The sequence below is a fragment of the Schistocerca americana genome, chromosome 1 (genome assembly GCF_021461395.2).
Source record: "Schistocerca americana isolate TAMUIC-IGC-003095 chromosome 1, iqSchAmer2.1, whole genome shotgun sequence".
Lineage (NCBI taxonomy): Eukaryota > Metazoa > Arthropoda > Insecta > Orthoptera > Acrididae > Schistocerca > Schistocerca americana.
This window is the reverse complement of record NC_060119.1, coordinates 58550201-58571078: the sequence shown is the minus strand read 5'-3', so window position 1 is coordinate 58571078 and position 20878 is coordinate 58550201. Positions and strand designations below refer to the sequence as shown.

General features: G+C 40.2%; 1 protein-coding gene across 1 annotated transcript in view; it reads right to left on the bottom strand.

Moving 5' to 3' along the window:
• LOC124596818 (piwi-like protein Siwi) overlaps nt 1–20878 on the bottom strand; it is a 267140-nt gene that overhangs the window by 10113 nt on the left and 236149 nt on the right. The window contains exon 13 of the mRNA XM_047135901.1: nt 10633–10792. Within this exon, the coding sequence (XP_046991857.1) occupies nt 10676–10792 (117 nt within the window). The 3' untranslated portion in view covers nt 10633–10675. The remainder of the gene's footprint in view (nt 1–10632; nt 10793–20878) is intronic.

The following is a 20878-nucleotide window of genomic DNA, read 5'->3' as shown; positions in this document are numbered from 1 at the left end:
GAGCGGCCCCTGTTGAAATATACTGAGGGTCTCACTGAGGCTTTTACAAATTGTAATTACCTTGGTACAAAAGCAAATCTCTCGCAAAGCCCCACTGTCCAGCCACAGAGGAGCATTCCCCTCGTGACTTAGTACCACCCAGGACTGGAGCAACTGAATTACATTCTCTGCCAGGGTTTTCAGAGGACGATTTCCCTCATGACTCAGTACCACCCAGGACTAGGGCAACTGAATTACATTCTCTGCCAGGGTTTCAACTACCTGTCACGCCCTAAAACGAGAAATGTCCTACGATCTATCCTTCCAACTCCTCTGACAGTGATATTCTGCTGCCCACTGAACCTACACAATATTCTCATCCATCCCTACACAACCACTGCCCCTAACCCCTTCCCTCATGGCCCATATCCATGTAATAGACATAAATGCAAGGCCTGTCCCATACATCCTCCCAACACTACCTGCTCTAATCCGATTACAAACATCATCTATCCCACCAGTGGCAGGGCTACCTGTGAAAACAGTCATGTGATCTACAAGCTAAGCTGCAACCACTGTGCTGCATTTTAGTTGGGCATGACAACCAACAAGCTGTCTGTCTGCATGAATGACCACTGACAAACTGTGGCCAAGAAACAACTGGACCACCTTGTTGAGGAGCACACTCCCCAACACGATGTCCTTCATTTCAGTGACTGCTTCACAGCCTGTGCCATCTGGATTCTTCTCATCAACACCAGCTTTTCTGAACTGGGCAGGTGGGAACTCTTCCTGCAATATATCCTGCATTCCCGTAACCCTCCTGGCCTCAGCTTTTGTTAGCCATCTAGCCGCTACCCTATTGCCATTCCAGCACTACACAGCTCCCATTCCATAAATGCACCCAGTCTTTTTACTTCTCTCCTTTTCCACTAATCCCCATCACCACCACTCTCTGTCTAACCTCCTGATTGCACCTAGCTGCTCCACTCTCCACCTCGCCCTTCCACACTCCCAGCTGCACTTTAATCTCCCCCCACTACTACCCTGCTCCCCTTCCCCATTCCAGCCTCCTCCTTACCCCCTCCCGGTTGCCTCTCCCATAATGCACTGCTACTCACAGTCTGGCTCCAGCTGCCAGAGACAGTGATTATTTGTGAGTGTTGCCTTTGGGCATACCAAGAACTACCATGGTAAACATATTTCCAAAATATATCAAATTCTCTCTTGCTAGAAAAGCAAACACTGATTTGAAAATAGATAAGGACTACTTGCGTATGTAGGTACACCTCAAGCAATGATGTTTAGTAATGGATCACATTTGGCCTCAAATTCATGGAAGACAAATGAAAGGTCATTTATCATCCAGGCAGTCATCCTGCCATAAGGTGTATGAGGGAAATCAGTAGGATACTGCTTACTGCAGTTACAAACACCCATTCTGGACTGAACATGTGGCCAACTTTGAAGACATGATGAACAGTTTGCAACGTAGTTCTACTTGAGGTATTGGCAAACCAAACCCCAATGCTTACCTTCTGATTTATCTCAAACCTTGAAAGTTTTTTGGACTAGGAATTTTACTGAACTGAAACCTCTTCTGGAATTTTGCTGTATGGTATGGGATCCTTACCTCGCAGAATTGATAGAGGACACTGAAGATCCTTACCACACAGAATTGGCAGAGGACACTGAAGACATTCAATAATGGACTGCCCATATTGAATTATCATTACACTGAGGACAGGAGAAGAAAGTGGGAATGACAGTTATTAAAACAGAGGCATTTATTGTTGTGTTGAGATCTTTTCATGAAATTTCAACCAATGAACTTTCTCCTCCAATTGTCAAAACAAACTGTTGACCTGATCAACTTTCTCCTCCAACTGTCAAAACAAACTGTTGATCCCCACCTCTTTTGGGACAGATGGCCATTGCAATAAAATAAAACAGAGTTCGTACTTAAAGATACAGGTGCTCATTTTTCACCACATGCTATTTGACAGTGGAAAGGTCAAGGCTGAGCCCAGGCTCCGTGCCGCTAATGAAGTGATTGCTTTTGCTGACATCTTTTGCAATAACGACTGCGCCAATCAGTGGTATCTCGTACAGAAAGAAAGAGCAGTTGGTGCTACTGAGGACTCGCTCATGAGCATTTCAGACGACTTCATGAGCTCTTATTCACGATGGAAGTCAGACGATCAAAGGTGTTGTCGATTGTTGCAGACAAATGCGAAATACACTCATTGTGTGTTTATGCAAAGTGATCTTTTATTAATAGCTTACTACTGACTTTTTTGCACTGAAATTATATCTACTTTTATTATATAACACTACCACTTGTCATGCAGTTTTACAATCAACTGCTACTTCCAGTCCTTTAATCGACTTTCAACACCACAAAGTACTAAAGCTATAGGGATTCTCAATCTACATGTATGATGTTGATGTTGCGATCCTCATTCCAAAGACTGATTTGACGCAGCTCTCCGTGATGTTCTATCCTGTGCAAGTTTCCTCATCTCCAAATACTACTGCAATCTACATCCTTCTGAATCTGCTTACTATGTTCATCTTTTGGTCTCCCACTACGATTCTGGCTGATGTCTCAGAATGTTTCCAATCAACTGATCCCTTCTTTTAGTCAAGCTGTGCCACAAATTCCTTTTCCTCCCAATTCTGTTCAGTAGCTCCACATTAGTTACACAATCCACCCATCTAATTTTCAGCATTCTTCTGTGGCACCACATTCCAAAAGTTTCTATTCTATTCTTGTCTAAACTGTTTATCATAAAAAAAATGGCTCTGAGCACTATGGGACTCAACTGCTGAGGTCATTAGTCCCCTAGAACTTAGAACTACACTCCTGGAAATTGAAATAAGAACACCGTGAATTCATTGTCCCAGGAAGGGGAAACTTTATTGACACATTCCTGGGGTCAGATACATCACATGATCACACTGACAGAACCACAGGCACATAGACACAGGCAACAGAGCATGCACAATGTCGGCACTAGTACAGTGTATATCCACCTTTCGCAGCAATGCAGGCTGCTATTCTCCCATGGAGACGATCGTAGAGATGCTGGATGTAGTCCTGTGGAACGGCTTGCCATGCCATTTCCACCTGGCACCTCAGTTGGACCAGCGTTCGTGCTGGACGTGCAGACCGTGTGAGACGACGCTTCATCCAGTCCCAAACATGCTCAATGGGGGACAGATCCGGAGATCTTGCTGGCCAGGGTAGTTGACTTACACCTTCTAGAGCACGTTGGGTGGCACGGGATACATGCGGACGTGCATAGTCCTGTTGGAACAGCAAGTTCCCTTGCCGGTCTAGGAATGGTAGAACGATGGGTTCATGACGGTTTGGATGTACCATGCACTATTCAGTGTCCCCTCGACGATCACCAGTGGTGTACGGCCAGTGTAGGAGATCGCTCCCCACACCATGATGCCGGGTGTTGGCCCTGTGTGCCTCGGTCGTATGCAGTCCTGATTGTGGCGCTCACCTGCACGGCGCCAGACACGCATACGACCATCATTGGCGCCAAGGCAGAAGCGACTCTCATCGCTGAAGACGACACGTCACCATTTGTCCCTCTATTCACGCCTGTCGCGACACCACTGGAGGCGGGCTGCACGATGTTGGGGCGTGAGCGGAAGACGGCCTAATGGTGTGCGGGACCGTAGCCCAGCTTCATGGAGACGGTTGCGAATGGTCCTCGCCGATACCCCAGGAGCAACAGTGTCCCTAATTTGCTGGGAAGTGGCGGTGCGGTCCCCTACGGCACTGCGTAGGATCCTACGGTCTTGGCGTGCATCCGTGCGCCGCTGCGGTCCGCTCCCAGGTCGACGGGCACGTGCACCTTCCGCCGACCACAGGTGACAACATCGATGTACTGTGGAGACCTCACGCCCCACGTGTTGAGCAATTCGGCGGTACGTCCACCCGGCCTCCCGCATGCCCACTATACGCCCTCGCTCAAAGTCCGTCAACTGCACATACGGTTCACGTCCACGCTGTCGCGGCATGCTACCAGTGTTAAAGACTGCGATGGAGCTCCGTATGCCACGGCAAACTGGCTGACACTGACGGCGGCGGTGCACAAATGCTGCGCAGGTAGCACCATTCGACGGCCAACACCGCGGTTCCTGGTGTGTCTGCTGTGCCGTGCGTGTGATCATTGCTTGTACAGCCCTCTCGCAGTGTCCGGAGCAAGTATGGTGGGTCTGACACACCGGTGTCAATGTGTTCTTTTTTCCATTTCCAGGAGTGTAGTTAAACCTAACTAACCTAAGGACATCACAAACATCCATGCCCGAGGCAGGATTCGAACCTGCGACCGTAGCGGTCTTGCGGTTCCAGACTGCAGCGCCTTTAACCGCACGGCCACTTCGGCCGGCTGTTTATCATCCAGGTTTCACTTCCATCCATGGGCACAATCAAAAAAGAAAAAAAAACTTCAGAAAGGACTTCCAAACACTTAAATTTATATTTGATGTTAACAAATTTCTCTTCTTCAGATATGCTTTTCTTACCATTGCCAGTCTATATTTTATATCCTCTCACTTTGAACATCATGAGTTATTTTGCTGCCCAATTAGCAAAACCTACCTATAACTATAGATGTTGCATTTCCTAATACAATTCCCTCAGAATCATGTGATTTAATTTGACTACATTCCATTATCCTTGTTGACTTTTGTTGATGTTCATCTTATATTGTGTTCCAAGACACCGTTCATTCTGTTCAACTGATTTTCCAAGCATTTTGCTGTCTCTGAGAGATTTATAATGTCATCGCAAATAATTCTATGGTTTCCTTCACTGCTTGCTCACTGTACCTTGAATAGCATTGGGGATATGCTACAAACCTGCCTCACTCCCTTTTCAACCACAGCTTCACTTTCATGGCCCTCCAACCACAGCTTCACTTTCATGGCCCTCAACTCTTACAAGTGGCGTACAGTTTCTGTACAAGTTAGAAATAGTCTTTTGCTCCCTGTATTTTAATGCTGTTTCCTTATGCTGTTACTTTCAGAATTTCAAAGAGAGTATTCCAGTCAACACTGTCAAAGCTTTCTCTAAGTCTACAAATGTAGGTTTGCCTTTTCTTGACATAGCTTCTAACAGAAGGCGTAGGGTCACTTCTGCTTCACATGTTCCTACATCTCTCTGGACTCCAAAATGATCTTCCCCAAGGTTGGCTCCTACCAGTTTTTCCATTCTTCTGTAAAGAACTCATGTTAGTATTTTGCAACCACAACCAAGCCATTAATTTGGTAATATACAGTAATTTTCACATCTGTCGACACCTGCTTTCTTTGGAATTGCAATTATTATATTCTTCTTGAAGTCTGAGGATATATCGCCTGTCTCATACATCTTGCTCACCAGGTGGTAGAGGTTTGTCAGGGCTGGCTCTCCCAAGGCTATCAGTAATTCTGATGGAATGTTGTCTACTCCCAGGGCCTTCTTTTGACGTAAGTCTGTCAGCGCTCTGTCAAATTCTTCTCATAGTATCATATCTCCCACCTCATCTATGTGCTCTTCAATTTCTATAATATTACCTGCCAGTTCATCTCCTTATATAGACCCTTATGTAATCCTTCCACCTTCCCCTTCCTTGCTTAGTACTGGTTTTCTACCTGAGCTCTTGATTTTCATACAGCTGCTCTCTTTTCTCCAAAAGCCTCTTTACTTTTCCTGTAGGCGCTATCTATCTTGTCCAATAGTGAAATATGCTTCTAAACCCTTACATGTCTCATCTAGTCATTCCTGCTTAGAATTTTGCACTTCCTATCAGACTCATTTTTAGAAGTTTCTATTCAGTTTCACCTGCTTCATTTGCTGCATTTTTATATCTTCTACTTTCATCAGTTAAACTTAGTATATCCTATGATATCCAAGGATTTCTACTAGGCTGTCTTTTTACCTATTTGATCCTCTGCTGCCTTTACTTTTTTATTTCTCAAAGCTACCCATTCATCAACTACTGTAATGCATTCTCCTGTTGCAGTCATGAACTGCCTAATGCTCCCTCTGAAACTCTCAACAACCTCTGGTTCTTTCAACTTATCCAGGTCCTATCTCCTTAATTTCCTACCTTTTTGCAATTTATTCGGTTCTAATCTATAGTACATAACCAAGAAATAGTGGTCAGAGTCCACATCAGCCCCAGGAAATGTCTTGCTACTTAAAATATGGTTCTGAAATCTCTGTGTTACTATTATACTGTCAGTCTTAAACCTTCTGGTGTCTAGAGGTCTCTTCCATGTGTACAACCTTCTTTTGTGATCCTTAAACCAAGTGTTAGCAATGATTACAGTATGCTCTGTATAAAATTCTACCAGGTAGCTTCTCCTTTCACTCTTTGTCCCCAATCTATATTCCCCTAATATTTTTCCTTCTCTTCCTCTTCCTACTAGTGAATGCCAGTCTCCCATCACATTAAAATTTTTGTCTCCCTTAACTATATGATTAATGTCTTTTATCTTGTCATACATTTTTCAGTGTCTGCAGCATCATATGCAGCGCTAACTGGCTCATAAACTTGTAATACTGTTCATAGTAGCTTACTTGCATTCTTATTTTCTTATTAATTATTAAATCTATACTTGCATTACCCCTATTTGATTTTGCCAGTATTCAACTGACCAAAAGTCTTGTTTCTCCTGCCATCGAACTTCACACTAATTCCTACGATATCTAGATTCTGTCTATCCATTTCCCTAAATGTTCTACTCTATTTGTCCGATTAAGGGTCTACCATCCCATGCTCTGACCCACAGAATACCAGTTTTGTTTCTCCCGCTGACGCATCCTCCTGAGTAGTCCTCACCTGGAAATCCGAGGGGGACAATCTTACCAATGGAATATTTTACCCAAGAGGATGCCATCATTATTTAACCATACAGTAGAACTGCATGCCTTCACGAAAAATAATGGCTATAGTTTCCCCTTGCTGTCAGCCATATGCAGTACTGACACAGGAAGGCTGTGTTGGCTGATGTTATAAAGCCAGATCAGTCAATCACCCAGTCTGTTGCACCTACAACTACTGGAAAGGTTGCTGCCCCTCTTCAGGAAATACATGTTAGGATTGTTAATGAAGAATGTTTTTAATTTTCTTTTGAACTGGTAGGAAATCCCAATTTGTTGTTTTATGTTAGATGAGAGCATGCTTAATATCTTACCACCACAGTACATAACTTTATTCTGAACCATGAACAAAGTCTACATGAAAATTACTTTTGTGTCTTGTATTATGACTGTGTATATCACATCTGATATGAAACTAGTTTCCATTATAAGCAGCAAAAATCATTAAGGAATAAGTGTACTCAAACATGAGTAGTAAATAACTGCAAGACCTATAAAAAGACTTTTGCAAGATGTCAGTTTATCTACTTTACACAATGTTCTTATTGCTTGCTTATACTCAAAACATTCAAGGGTGGTCTGAAAAGTTCTCGGCCTAATAGTGAAAATGACAATTTATGCTCTCAGAGAAGATTTTATTTTTCAATGTTATCTCCAATGCCACTATCTCCTCTATTTAGTGTTGTTCCAGAAGTGCTGCAAAGTACACATCTACAGCCACAATGACTTCTTCACTGGAAGAAAAGCTCTATCCAACAAGGAATTTCTTCAGCTTTGGGAACAGACTGAAATCCATGGGAGATAAACCTGTGGAATAGGGTGGATGTTCCAGCACTTCATTGTGCAAATCTTTCAATGTCCCCACTGCTAAGACACTTTAGGGCCAAGGGCGTTGTCGTGATGGAAGATTTTATCTTCTTCTTTAAGCAGGGCCTGTTTTCAAGAATGCTTGCATCCAGTTTTCACATCCCAAAACACTGACACCATGATCTATCCCATCAGAGCACGTTCAGTTTATTTCTTTATGTAGATAACCACTCTTTCGACTGAACAGATTTGGCAAATTCATATTCTGAAGATTGTTTACAAGATGGTAAACTCACTCATCTTCCTTTCATGACTTCTTTGCCTAGACAGCCGGCCACTATGGCTTCAGTCTTTCCCATGGTGCTCAGAGCCATTTGAATCACTATATGGAAAGGTTCAGTTTGGGAAAATCCTCTTTGTAGCAATAAGGAGGAAGATACTGTCACAGAAACAGGAAATATAATTCAAACTGCCATAAACTTATATCTAGACTTGTATGTAGCGGCATACTGTTAATGTACAGAAGGTCAATATGTGGAAAGCATACAAAGAGGATAATTTGTAATACTGGAGAACATTGTAATAAGTTAGGATCGGTATTCATAGATCCTGATGATCTTTTTAGTCACAAATGTCTGGGAACTGCCCTTAAGTAGGTTTGGCTCTAAGATGTTTATCAGATTTGCCAGATCTTAAAAAGTAGGGAAAGCTGATACTGCATAACTGAAATGAAGAATCACTCAAGGTCATAAAAACCAAAGACTAAAATTCCTTCCAGAGCAAAAGTGCAGTGACATGTATTATACAACATCAAATGGTCTAATTGCTGACTGTTTGAATAACAGAAAATTTTTCTGTCAGAATGCAAAAACGTTAAAGTTATGTGTCTGTATGAGCACTGGTTGACGTAAGATACTTTAAAAAAAAAAAAAAAAAAAAAAAAAAAAAAAAAAAAAAAAAAAAAAAAAAAAAAAAAAAAAATCGAAAATTTCAAAGTACCTTCCAGCAATGTAGTAATTTAGCACTCTTGCGTACTTGTTCATTCTAATACCAATTAGAAATTAAGAAATGATTTTAACTATTTAAATGAAGATTATAACTTTGAAAGCTGATGTGTAGAGTTGTAATCTGATTTGAAGTAGTTGGCATTTGACAGATAGCCTGATGGACTACACACACAATCCATACACCAGTGCGAGTCTAGCATTGTTGGTCACCACTCTGTTGCTCTGTGTAGTGTCTAATTTTGAATGCATTATGAGGTTTGATGACACTAAATGAAAGAGGAGCACACAGGAGATGCTATACAGATTTATTCCATATGTCAAATTCAACGTTTTTACAGACAACAGATCTGTAACTTCATACTTGTAAGAATTGAATGTTGAAAAAATGTAATGCAATTTTCCAAAGCTTAACACATCAAGTACAATGTGATATACAGCTTTGGACACACCCACTACCGAGCAAGATATTTTGGTAATCAAGGGGGAGGAATCTACTTCACTGAGTTCAATAATTTTCGAGATATGACTTAATATGATTGAATCTGCTTCCCAGATGAGAAATGTTTACCCATGAACTCTCTTGTGTCAATCTGTTCAGCTCACAATGATCACTTGCACCCTACATCCTCAAATATTTGATGGATACAGACTCCATTCAGTCTTCCCCTATAGTATTTACCTTTTATAACTCCCAATAGTACCATGGAGGTTATCCCCTGATGTTTTACCACATGTCCTATCATCCTCACCCTTCTTATAGTTGGTGATCTCCAAGTTCCTTTCTTTGCTAATTCTGTGGAGAACCCTTTCATTCCTTATCTTATGAGTCCACCTAATTTTCAACATCCTTGTATAGCAATACATCTCAAGGCACCACCATACAATGCTGAGTTCCACATGCATGTTCTCAGAGACTTCTTTCTCAAATTCATAGAGCCACTTTCAAATTATTTCTTGGCTGTTGCACTCTCACAGAGCAAGTGGGTAAAATGAATCCCTAAACCATTCCAGGTGAGTTGTTATTTCTCTAATTTTATTACCATCTCCTTATATAGGTGGGAGTCAACAAAATATTCTGGCATTAGGAGAAGAGAGTTGGTGGCTGAAATTTCATGAAAATATCTAGACATTTGAAAAGCACATTTGTTTTAATGAGTACCGCCTCAAGTCACTTAACATATTCATAACACTCACTCCCGCAGTCCATGACTCAGCTATGGTAGAGCCCTGTTCTAAAGTGATTCCCTAGTGAGTATGGTCACTGTTGACCAAAATGCATAATCTGGTAACAATATTTCGTGATCATGCATTGGAAATATATAAGCAAAGGTTTCTATACTTTTTAGATCACCATTTGTATACACATATCTATGATGCCTGTCTACAATGTTTATAGAGATGGTGCATAAGAGATTACTGATGCCATTCTTTCAACAGGAGAAAAATACTAATGTGAGGTATGCATTTACCATGATTTGGTAGAAGAAATATATTTACCACCAGCAAGTTCCATACTCTCCTGCAGTTCCACAGTCATCTTCACAACAGAAGCACACAACTACATAACACAATTATGTAGTACACAGTTAGTGACACAGAAAACTTAAATTTGATACACAATCCATACATCAGAGAAAGACCAATTACAATTCGACTGCACAACAATTTTGCCATACACACAATGTTGAGTGTTCTACACTGTCACTGAACTCGTTAACTGTTTTAGCAATGTATAAATAATTTTTACTTTGGATTATGCACAAAGTAGCTTAGTGCTTTTATGTGCTTAAATATAATGTAGTTTTGGGGAAAAAGTATAAACGTACAAATATAAGATAACAAATAACACAATCTAATGTCTCACTTTACTTATGGACAGTACAATATATGGAACGATCTCCCACAAATGGATCAGCTGTGTTAAAACATACGAAACTATAAAATACTTACAGTCATACTCACTATCAAGATTCCCATCAAAATACCAAATTCTCTACAGGAAATACAGAAAATCCTCTAATGCATTGCTTGGTCGAGTGTGGAGAGATTGTCCTACCAAGAATGCCAACTTGTGAGCATATTGAACTGGTGCCGGTACTCTCACTGTGCCCTGTGAAGTTTAGAGCATTTGTGTTTTTAGAAATTAAAATAAGCCTTCTTCAGAAATTCTGTAAGCAAAACCAGATTACACACTCAAAAATACCTATAAATGAATAAATTAGTTTTTTTATTCTCATAAAGCAATGTTTTGTAGAAGAGAGAGAGAGGGGGAGGGGGTGGGGGGGGGGGAAGCTGTTAACCATATATGGTGCAGAATTTTAAGTGATTGTACAGCCCCTAAGAGCTACAACACATGCAATTACTGACAACAGCTTACATTTTCCCTCTGAATTTAAGTAAACTATGAAGTGAAAGTCTGTTGAATTATCCATTCTTTGTGTCAGACTAAGACTGCTTCCAAATAACTGATCTATATCTAACTGATTGCTTCAAGCAGAAGGTTTTTGTTCAAGTAGTCTACATTTTTGCACAGTAAAAGTTTGTTCAGAAGTAAGTTACAGCTATAAAACTGAGTGAAATGTTGTCTCTCTTTTCATAGCAATCTTTCGATCTACATTTACTTTATCTGCTTTCATCTAGTGATTCAAGTTTTCATATTGGGTTTATTTTTTAGAAATAATCCACAACATTACTAACATTTATTGAAGTCAGAATCATGTTTTATTTCCAGTGCCATAACAAGTTTTATGGGGAATAGCTTGAATGACCTACTCTCACACAGCTTCATAGAAGAGCATTAATCAGCTTACTTTTTGACACTTGGTTTGGAAAGCATTCTGGAGCAATTGAGGTACCATAGTCAAAGCATAAGGTAAAAATATCTTGACACCTTTTTGTTCCACCTAAAGAACAATTTTCTATTGAACTTACTTAATACAATGATAAAATGCATCAACAACTTATTTTGCTACGGCAGAATATAACTCCATATATGTATTCGACACATTAAATACATTTCCTTGATATGCATATCAGCCACATCATGTTTTGTTTTTATTTTGACATTTTTTAGCAATTTTTGCAGCCCTTCTGTCTACATGTATATCCAGTTCAGTCAGTGAGTTAAAACATGATTTGTATGTGAACAGAAGTGGTAATCTATATGTCTTCATTTTTTATTTTGCTACAATGAATCTTCCTTACAATTAACAAACAATGTCATTTGAAATTTTGAAAGTGACAATTTGATCTAAAAGTAATTCTGATGCAGTGCTTGGTTCATCTCATTAGAATGACATCAGAAAGCAAAATAGTAACAGTTAATTTCCAGCAAGAGTTAATTTTGGCAGTTGCTAGCACAGTGATGGGAGCATCAGATTATGGTTTGGTTTGATGCTACAGGTGATACTGTGTTCATTTGAATCTGGTAAACAGTATGTTGCCACCACTGAGGATGGCCATACTCCAGTGGAGCAAATACACATCTTAATTTGGGCTGGAGGGGGGGGGGGGGGGGGCAACATTACTCAAAATTTTTGTTTGTATTTAAATCCTTAGTATCATCTCAAACATCAAATAAAGCCATGGTTCTGCAGCACTGGACAAAACTCAAAACTATGACCACACAATAAGTATTTAATTGTGGATCTGAGAAGCTACTAAATGGGGCTAGATTATACGCTAAACAGGTAGACCTTAACTAGGGACTCTTGATCTGGGATTCATCTAAAGCAATTTTGAGCGGTTTCTTTTTCTTTTTTTATCCCCCTGTCCCTGAAGTGTTCTAGGTTTGGAATACTCGCACAAAAAAACATAAGTTCCACCTCTATTTATTAATATTTTTATAAACATAACACAAATGGCCTCCTCTGATCAAAACTGAAGCTCAAATAGACAAAGTGCAAAAATGTCAGTAACCTGGACAAAATTCTTAGAATAAACCTACAGTTTACTGAATGCTTAACAACACAATCATTCTCTTTCTGGAACACCTGAATATTCTTTATGATATGATACAGCCCTCCCACTTGACTAAATACTCGGAAATCTCTGACAAACCAGGTATAATTTCAAGTCCCTTCAATCTCATCATCAGAAGAGTCTGACAGTAACATGTGATACCAACAGTTCCTGTGAGCACATTGCCAAACTTAGCGCTGTCCACTGGTGATGACGGTGGTGTGCAGCTGGAAGAAGTGATGGGTCTGTAGATGAAGACATCAGTTAACTGGCTGTAGCAGAACTGCCTGGACTGGGGCTGATGAAGTCCTAAATACTCACATGGCACAAGTATATTTGCATTCAATTGCCCACACAAGACACAGTGGATGCAGTAGAAGGTTGACAGCAGGAGAGAGCACTGTCGCAGTTGTGTGCCCCATCTGTTCCCATGTCTGGTGTAGGTGAAGGCACTCTGTGGACTGAACTGAAAATGTCTTGTCTTGATGGGCCGTGCAACTGAGTCACAGTGGCTGTGCTTGCTGCAGCCTGCCTGACAGAGGTGTATTGCTAGGTGGCTTCAGCAGCGGATATTTTCTGCCACATGTCACCCCCACACAAAGAACAACTCCCACAATACAAAATAGTGCGCATAAAGAAGAATGAAACCTGCCCGAATAAAATGTTTGCACACTGATATCTGAAAGATGACACCAAAATTTTTCATCCAGGACATGACAGGATAAGAAATATTTGTTTGTTTGTTTGAAAGTGAATTATTCTGTCACTGGAAAATGGCTAACATGGAATTAAAAGTCAATCTGAGGCTAGTGGAGAACAGGCACTTTGTGGTGTAAGTTTAAGTGGCCAATGTACTATTGTTCATGCAACACCAGCAAACCTTCCTGGTGCCTTAATTCAGATTACAGTTTCCCTCAATTAATTACAAACTGGTAATGAAGGTCTGCCAGACACATCAAGCTGGAGGAACAGATGTATGACCAAGAAAACAGAAAAGAAGAAATTGCTTTTTGAAATGCAAATTTGAAGGTAGAGATTTGTGAGAAAGTTGATAGTTAAGCAATAAAAGTGTAAAGGTTAGAGAACAACATGGCTGAGGTAAAAACGTGTCTGAAAGCTAATATTGATGCTGTGAGAAAGGAATTCTCTTCTGAACAGGTCAATAGTGAACATAAATTAAAAAGAACTCAAGCTCTCATTGAGTCAAAGACCACAAACCAAAACTCTCATCACTAGAGATGCATTTAGTCACATAATGCTAACCAGTGCCAGTACACATCCCAACTGGGTGATGTACTTAAGTTGAGACCACGAGTGACTCTGTGGGACAAAAATTAATACATTAAATAGAATATAATCTGAAACCAACTGAGAACTGGCAAACGCTGATATCAAAGAACCTTCAGGAAATAGATTTTATGAGACTTCTTCACAGTAACGTTACTGAGGCAGTGCACCAGTGAAATGTTTTTTTGGCACATGGTAATACCACTCAGTATATTTTATTTATTAGTCGAGAGGCAACTGTGTACCTGACATGATAGGACCCAGAAAATTAAATTTGTCAATAGACTTTTAGAGGGATATGCTGTAACATTGGGAAGCCAAAGTAGACTACAATATTTAAGTTATGAGAAGCTTGAACATTTTTTTCTTAATGCTTCCTGGTCTGAGACTAAACAAGTTACAATCCATAATGAATTTCTGAATGGACCACATTATCAGGAAAGAAAAGTTTGGTTAAAAAAAAAGTCAAGAGAAGTTTTTGTTTGTTTTTCAATCATTTTAAACATCCTATGAAGATGTAACTTGCAGTCCTGGACCAAATCATCAAAAGATGAGCACAGGGCTACTGTGAATTAATTGATATATTCCAGTGTATTGCATGTAGAAATCTAACTGTCATGAATAGAACTGTAAACTCGCCGAGTTTGCATTTTCCACTCTAGAAATTCCCAACATAAGTCCTTTGGTCAAACAACACATGTCCAAAATTTTGTCATACCACATGTAACAACATCCTGTAAATGGTTCATCACAGCAGCACCGATGATCTTGGCAGTGGGGCTATGTAAACATGGTTCTTAATGTACTGCAAAAGAAAAAAGTCACATGACGTTAGGTCAGGTAACCTGGAGCCAAGGGAACACAGCCGCATCATCTTCACCACCACAGCCAACACAGTGATGTGGACATTTGTTGTTTAGGGAGCCACAAACATCAATGCTCCAATGAGGAGGTGCCTCATCTTGTTGGAAGATGAAATTTGTGGAAGCAGCAGTCATTTTGAGACAACCACAACTGCAACATACCAGGAGGTAACTGTCACAGTCTTCTCACAAAAGAAAAACAGCCCATACAGCTTTGTCTGTGATACCACACAGAATATACCAACCCTTGGTGAATTCCATTCATGCATCACAATTTCATGAGGATTTTCAGTGCCCCATACTCTCACATTGTGCTGATAACCTTTCCAGAAAAATGTAAGGTTGATTCCTCCTCAAATAATATCAGCTTGGAAGCAAAATGTTTATCCTCAAGTGCTTCCCGCATTGCGATGAAAAACTGAAGGCACCAGCCATATCTTTCAGTTTAATTATTGCATGAGGTGCAGATGGTACAGTTTGAAATGTAAACACCATTACAAAACTTCTACAGTGTGATTCAGTATTCCAAGTGCATGGCTTCCACAAACTGTCGATTATTGTTTTGGTCTGTGTATGAAACTTTCCCTCACCCTGTCCATGGTGGCATCTAGACACTTGGTTAACAAATATTTTTTCTGTTTACAGATATAGCCAGTATCCCTAAATTGTCAATACCAATAAACAATGTTCTGTTCACATGGCAATTCTTTCCATATTTCCTCCTGAATGCACTATTGCAACAGATAAACATCTCATATATTACAACACACAAAACCCTTATCTTGCTTTATCACCATTTTGTCAAGGCACTGCACTCATAATGGCAACTGGTGGACACAATTCAAACTTGGTGTTTGTGGTACTGTTCATGCATCATTCATATTTCTACATGTAATACTTTGGAAAATATAGTACTTAGAAATGAATGAATCATTTATAGTAGCCCTGTACAACCATGGCAGTTGAGAATATACTGACGAGCGCCAAAAAATAGATATAGGTAGATTTTATCAAGACCTGTAAAAATTGCATCACGATCGATGCATGTAACTGCAATAGACTGTATATCCCAGACTAGGTACATGACAGTATACCGATGATTTGAAATATTTAACTGTACACAATATCTGATCCTGAGACTGTAGTAGTATTGTGTTAGTTCCCAAAGTGCTGCAAATCGAAGAGGGTTTGTAAGCCTACAAATGAACAACACAGGTTACTGGTTGACAGTGACAAACACATTGCTAAGCATACACATAACCTTACAATTCCAATGGGTGGTAGCATGCCAAGCAAACATGCAGGCCAGGGAAGCTATGTTGCACCATGTCTTCAAAGAAGTACTGTACATTATTTGGCAGATGCAGGCAGGTTTTATCCTACTGAAATATGATGAAATGGTTTTTCAGATAGTTTTCCATACTTACTGGTCAAGACAAATGAAGGAATAATGACTGTCTTTATGCCTTTGTACAGGCCCTATTTTCCCTTACCTAATCTTTGTGATCCTTATGCAGAATGTATGTCGACAGTAGTGGAATTGTCAGCCACAAATGCCAGTGCTCTAAATTTTCTCAAATGTTTTTTTTTTTTGTGAAATAAATGTTCTGTTCCCTGCAGGGATTTCCATTTTAGTTCATGAAGCACCTCCATAATACTCATGTTGACTGAACCTACTGGGAACAAACTGAGCAGCACACCTCTGAATTACTTTGATGTCTTTCTTTAATTCAAACTGGCATGGAGCCCAAACACTGAAGCAGTGCTTAAGAGTGTGCCATGTCAGTATTCTGTATGCTGTCTCCTTTATGGATGACCTACATTTTTGTAGAAATCTCCCAATAAAATGAAATCGACCATTCACCTTCCCTGCTACAGACCTTACATGCTCCTTCCATTTTATATAGCTTTGCAACATTGCATCTACATATTTAATCAATGTGACTGTCAAGCAACACATCGCTAATGCAACATTTGAACGTTAAAGGATTTTTTGTTTTTTACTCAGCTGCATCAACTTAATGTTTTTCTACATTTAGAGCAGCTGCTTTTCATCACACCAAATAAATATTCTGTCTTAAGTCATCCCATATGATTCTAGAATCACTCATCGTCAACACTTTCTCGTACAGTACAGCGTCATCAACAAACAGTCAAAGATTGTTATTCACACTATCCATCAAGTATCAAAAATGAAACACTGACACATTCTCTAACAGGCTTCACAACCTGTGGCTGTCAGTAAAATTCTGACATGTGGGCAGGAAAAGTGCTGATGTGACATGACATACACCACCAACCTGGTGCAGTTGAGCACCAGGTTACCTCATGCTGTGCTGTCTTGGACAATCTACATGTTGAGAAGTGACAGCTCATCATAGTAGAATGCAGTCAAGTAAGTATAAATACTGCCCGTCCAAGTCTAACATTATCTGTTGTTGGCTGCTGCCTAGGCTGAGAACTATGATCATGCAGTCTCATCTATAATGGGTCACTGCCTCTGCTAACCATTGTTCTGTAGGTCACACCACCAGAACTTGAATTGGCACCTTCTAGCTACAGCCTTCTGTGGGCTGCCATCAACTGACTCCTCGACATCACTAGGGAGTCTCACACCTGACTTACTATGAGCTGATGGCTGGTCACTGCAATTCATGCCTAATGGTGTGACTGATCTACACATGGGCATGCTGTTGTTACAAATCTGACATCAACAGGCATGTGCCAGCACATGCAGCTCCACTGCATCAGCATTCTGCTGCACTTGGATCCAACAATTGACGCATCTCAGGCATACACCCGGGTGCCCTGCTGTGGAACACTGCTGCCTGGAGTCAAAGCTTCCTATCAAGATACCATGTTTGTATTCTCCTGAATAAACTATGTTGTTATTGCAACTGAGTTTATGATTCCACAACAGCTACAAAACTCGTTCCTCATGCCTTACTGTCTGGCCTATCATTCTGAGACATCATCTGGGCATTCGTCTCAGACAATACTGGGGCTATAATAACTAGTGTCAGAAGTGAGCAGTGACATTGAAGAAAGCCATAGATAAGCATATAGTGTCATTGGAGCAATGCGGTGAGGTGAAACAAAATGTATTTTCTCTGGTTGTTCTCTCTTCAAACACTGTACAACGTTGTACCAATCAAACTGGCAGGCTGGTTTTACAAAGAAGTTTGTAAAATTTGGTGCAGGAAGAGAATTGAGGGAGTTCAAGAGAAGTACAAACTGGCAGGCTGGTTTTACAAAGAAGTTTGTAAAATTTGGTACAGGAAGAGAATTGAGGGAGTTCAAGAGAAGTACAAACTGGCAGGCTGGTTTTAAAAGGAAGTTTGTAAAATTTGGTGCAGGAAGAGAATTGAGGGAGTTCAAGAGAAGTACAAGGGAGACACATGCCTATACTTGTACAGGTGGATGTACAATTTTTAATTTTCTGAGGCATAATGCCCCATGTGCTCATCTACACTTGTTACATGCTTTAGGTGTACAAGGTTTGGGCTTTAGGGCAGGAGTGCAAAGAGAGCATAGAGCTGGCACTTGAGTGTATAAATGGGGTAGTGTTAAGGAACTGTTACAGTAGTGCTAAGTTCCATTGTCTCCCTGTGTCTGTCCTACCATGTTTTGTCCTGGTGCATTGACAAAGGCTTTACAACTGAGTGAATCAAAGGCACAGATGGTTAGCACTCAGGATGTGACTCAAACGTTACTAGAATGAGTAGCTCAAATGAAGGCAATTAATATAGACTTCAACAGGCAGTTATATGCTTTGAAGAAGAGCAGACCCTCGTTCAGTTTATCACTACCCATCCTGGATGCTAGTGCTGCTAGCCTAGTTGGTCTTTTTTGAGCAAGGCACGAGAAGATGTGTTAGCATTTGTGAATAACCTGTTGAAAGTACAAGCTGAGTCGTCTGTTGGGAGGAAAAGTTGTTGCAAATGACCAAATTACATAGGGGTTGCAAAGGCATAAGCAATGTACCAAGAGGACCCGAGAAATGACTGACAACTTGAACTACTGAGAAAAGGCTTAGTACACTGGTATAGAAGACAGCGGAGTTGTAGACAGTGGAGAGTTTTGTACTTTGTACACTTTTCAGAATTTTGCCTCTACCATTACAATACAAGTTTAATACTTTTCTTATTTCATTTTTAAATGACACTCACTTCTTATGGGATGCAGTCTTTTTCTGAAATTTCAAAAATTATTCCAGAACATTAAACTTTTGCCAAGTGTGAAAACGTGTTCCAAGGTACAACATTGTCACCTAGCTATGAACAAATATTCTGTTGAAATCTAAAAGCATTGCAATCAAGAAAATAATTTCAGTACCGTATTTAATAGTCTATGTGTGGTTGTTGTTGTTGTCTTCAGTCCAGAGACTGGTTTGATGCAGCTCTCCATGCTACTCTATCCTGTGCAAAGTTCTTCATCTCCAAGTACCTACTGTAACCTACATCCTTCTGAATCTGCTTAGTGTATTCACCTTTTGGTCTCTCTCTACAATTTTTACCCTCCACACTGCTCTCCAACACAAAATTGGTGATCCCTAGATGCTTCATAAAATGTCCTACCCACCGATCCCTTCTTCTAGTCAAGTTGTGCCACAAATTCACCTTCTCATCAATTCTATTCAGTACCTCCTCATTAGTTACATGATCTACCCATCTAATCTTCAGCATTCTTTTGTAGCACCAAATATCAAAATCTTCTGTTCTCTTCTTGTCTAAACTATTTATCATCTATGTTTCACTTCCATACATGGCTACACTCCACACAAATACTTTCAAAAATGACTTCCTCACACTTAAATCAATGTTTGATGTTAACAGATTTCTCTTCTTCAGAGATGCTTTCCTTGCTACTGCCAGTCTACATTTTACATTCTCTCTATGTTGACCATCATCACTTATTTTGCACCCCAAATAGCACAATTCTACTCATTTTCTAATCTCATTCTCTCAGAATCACCCAGTTTAATTTGATTACATTCCATTATCCTCATTTTGCTTTTGTTGATGTTCATCTTATATCCTCCTTTCAAGACACTCTCCATTCTGTTCAACTGCTTTTCCAGGTCCTTTGCTGTCTCTGACAGAATTACAATGTCATTGGCAAGCCTCAAAGTTTCTATTTCTTCTCCATAGATATTAATTCCTACTCCAAATTTTTCTTTTGTTTCCTTTACTGCTTGCTCAATGTACAGAGTGAATACCATCAAGGATAGGCTACAACCCTGTCTCACTCCCTACCTAACCACTGCTACCCTTTCATGCCCCTCAGCTCTGACAACTGCCATCTGGTTTATGTACAAATTGTAAATAGCTTTTCATTCCCTGTATTTGACCCCTGCCACCATCAGAAAAAGAGTATTCCAGTCAACATTGTCAAAAGCTTTCTAAGTCTAAAAATGCTAGAAACATAGTTTTGCCTTTCCTTAATCTATATTCTAAGATAAGTTGTAGGGTTAGTATCGCCTCACATGTTCCAACATTTCTATGGAATCCAAACTGATCTTCCCCAAGGTCAGTTCCTACCAGTTTTTCCATTTGTTTGTAAAGAATTCGTGTCAGTAGTTTGCACCCGTGACTTATTAAATTGATAGTTCAGTAATTTTCACACCTGTCAACACCTGCTTTTTTGGGATTAGAATTATTATTTTCTTCTTGAAGTCTGAGGATATATCACCTGCCTCATACATCTTGCTCACTAGGAGGTAGATTTTGTCGGGGCTGGCTCTCTCAAGACTACCGTATTTACTCGAATCTAAGCCGCACTCGAATCTAAGCCGCACCTGAAAAATGAGACTCGAAATCAAGGAAAAAAAATTTTCCGAATCTAAGCCGCACCTGAAGTTTGAGACTCGAAGCAGAGAGAAAAGTTTTAGGCCACACCTCCAAATCGAAACAAAGTTGGTCCATTGTAATATGAGACAAAATTTACGTCGAATAAATGACGATACAGCTACAGTAGTTTGGTTGCCGTAAGCTTAGCAGTTAAGCTTAACCAGGTAGTCATTGCTATGCGTCAGGCACTACGTCCGTATTTATACGGGTACCCTTCCTTTTCAACGTGCTTCGTCT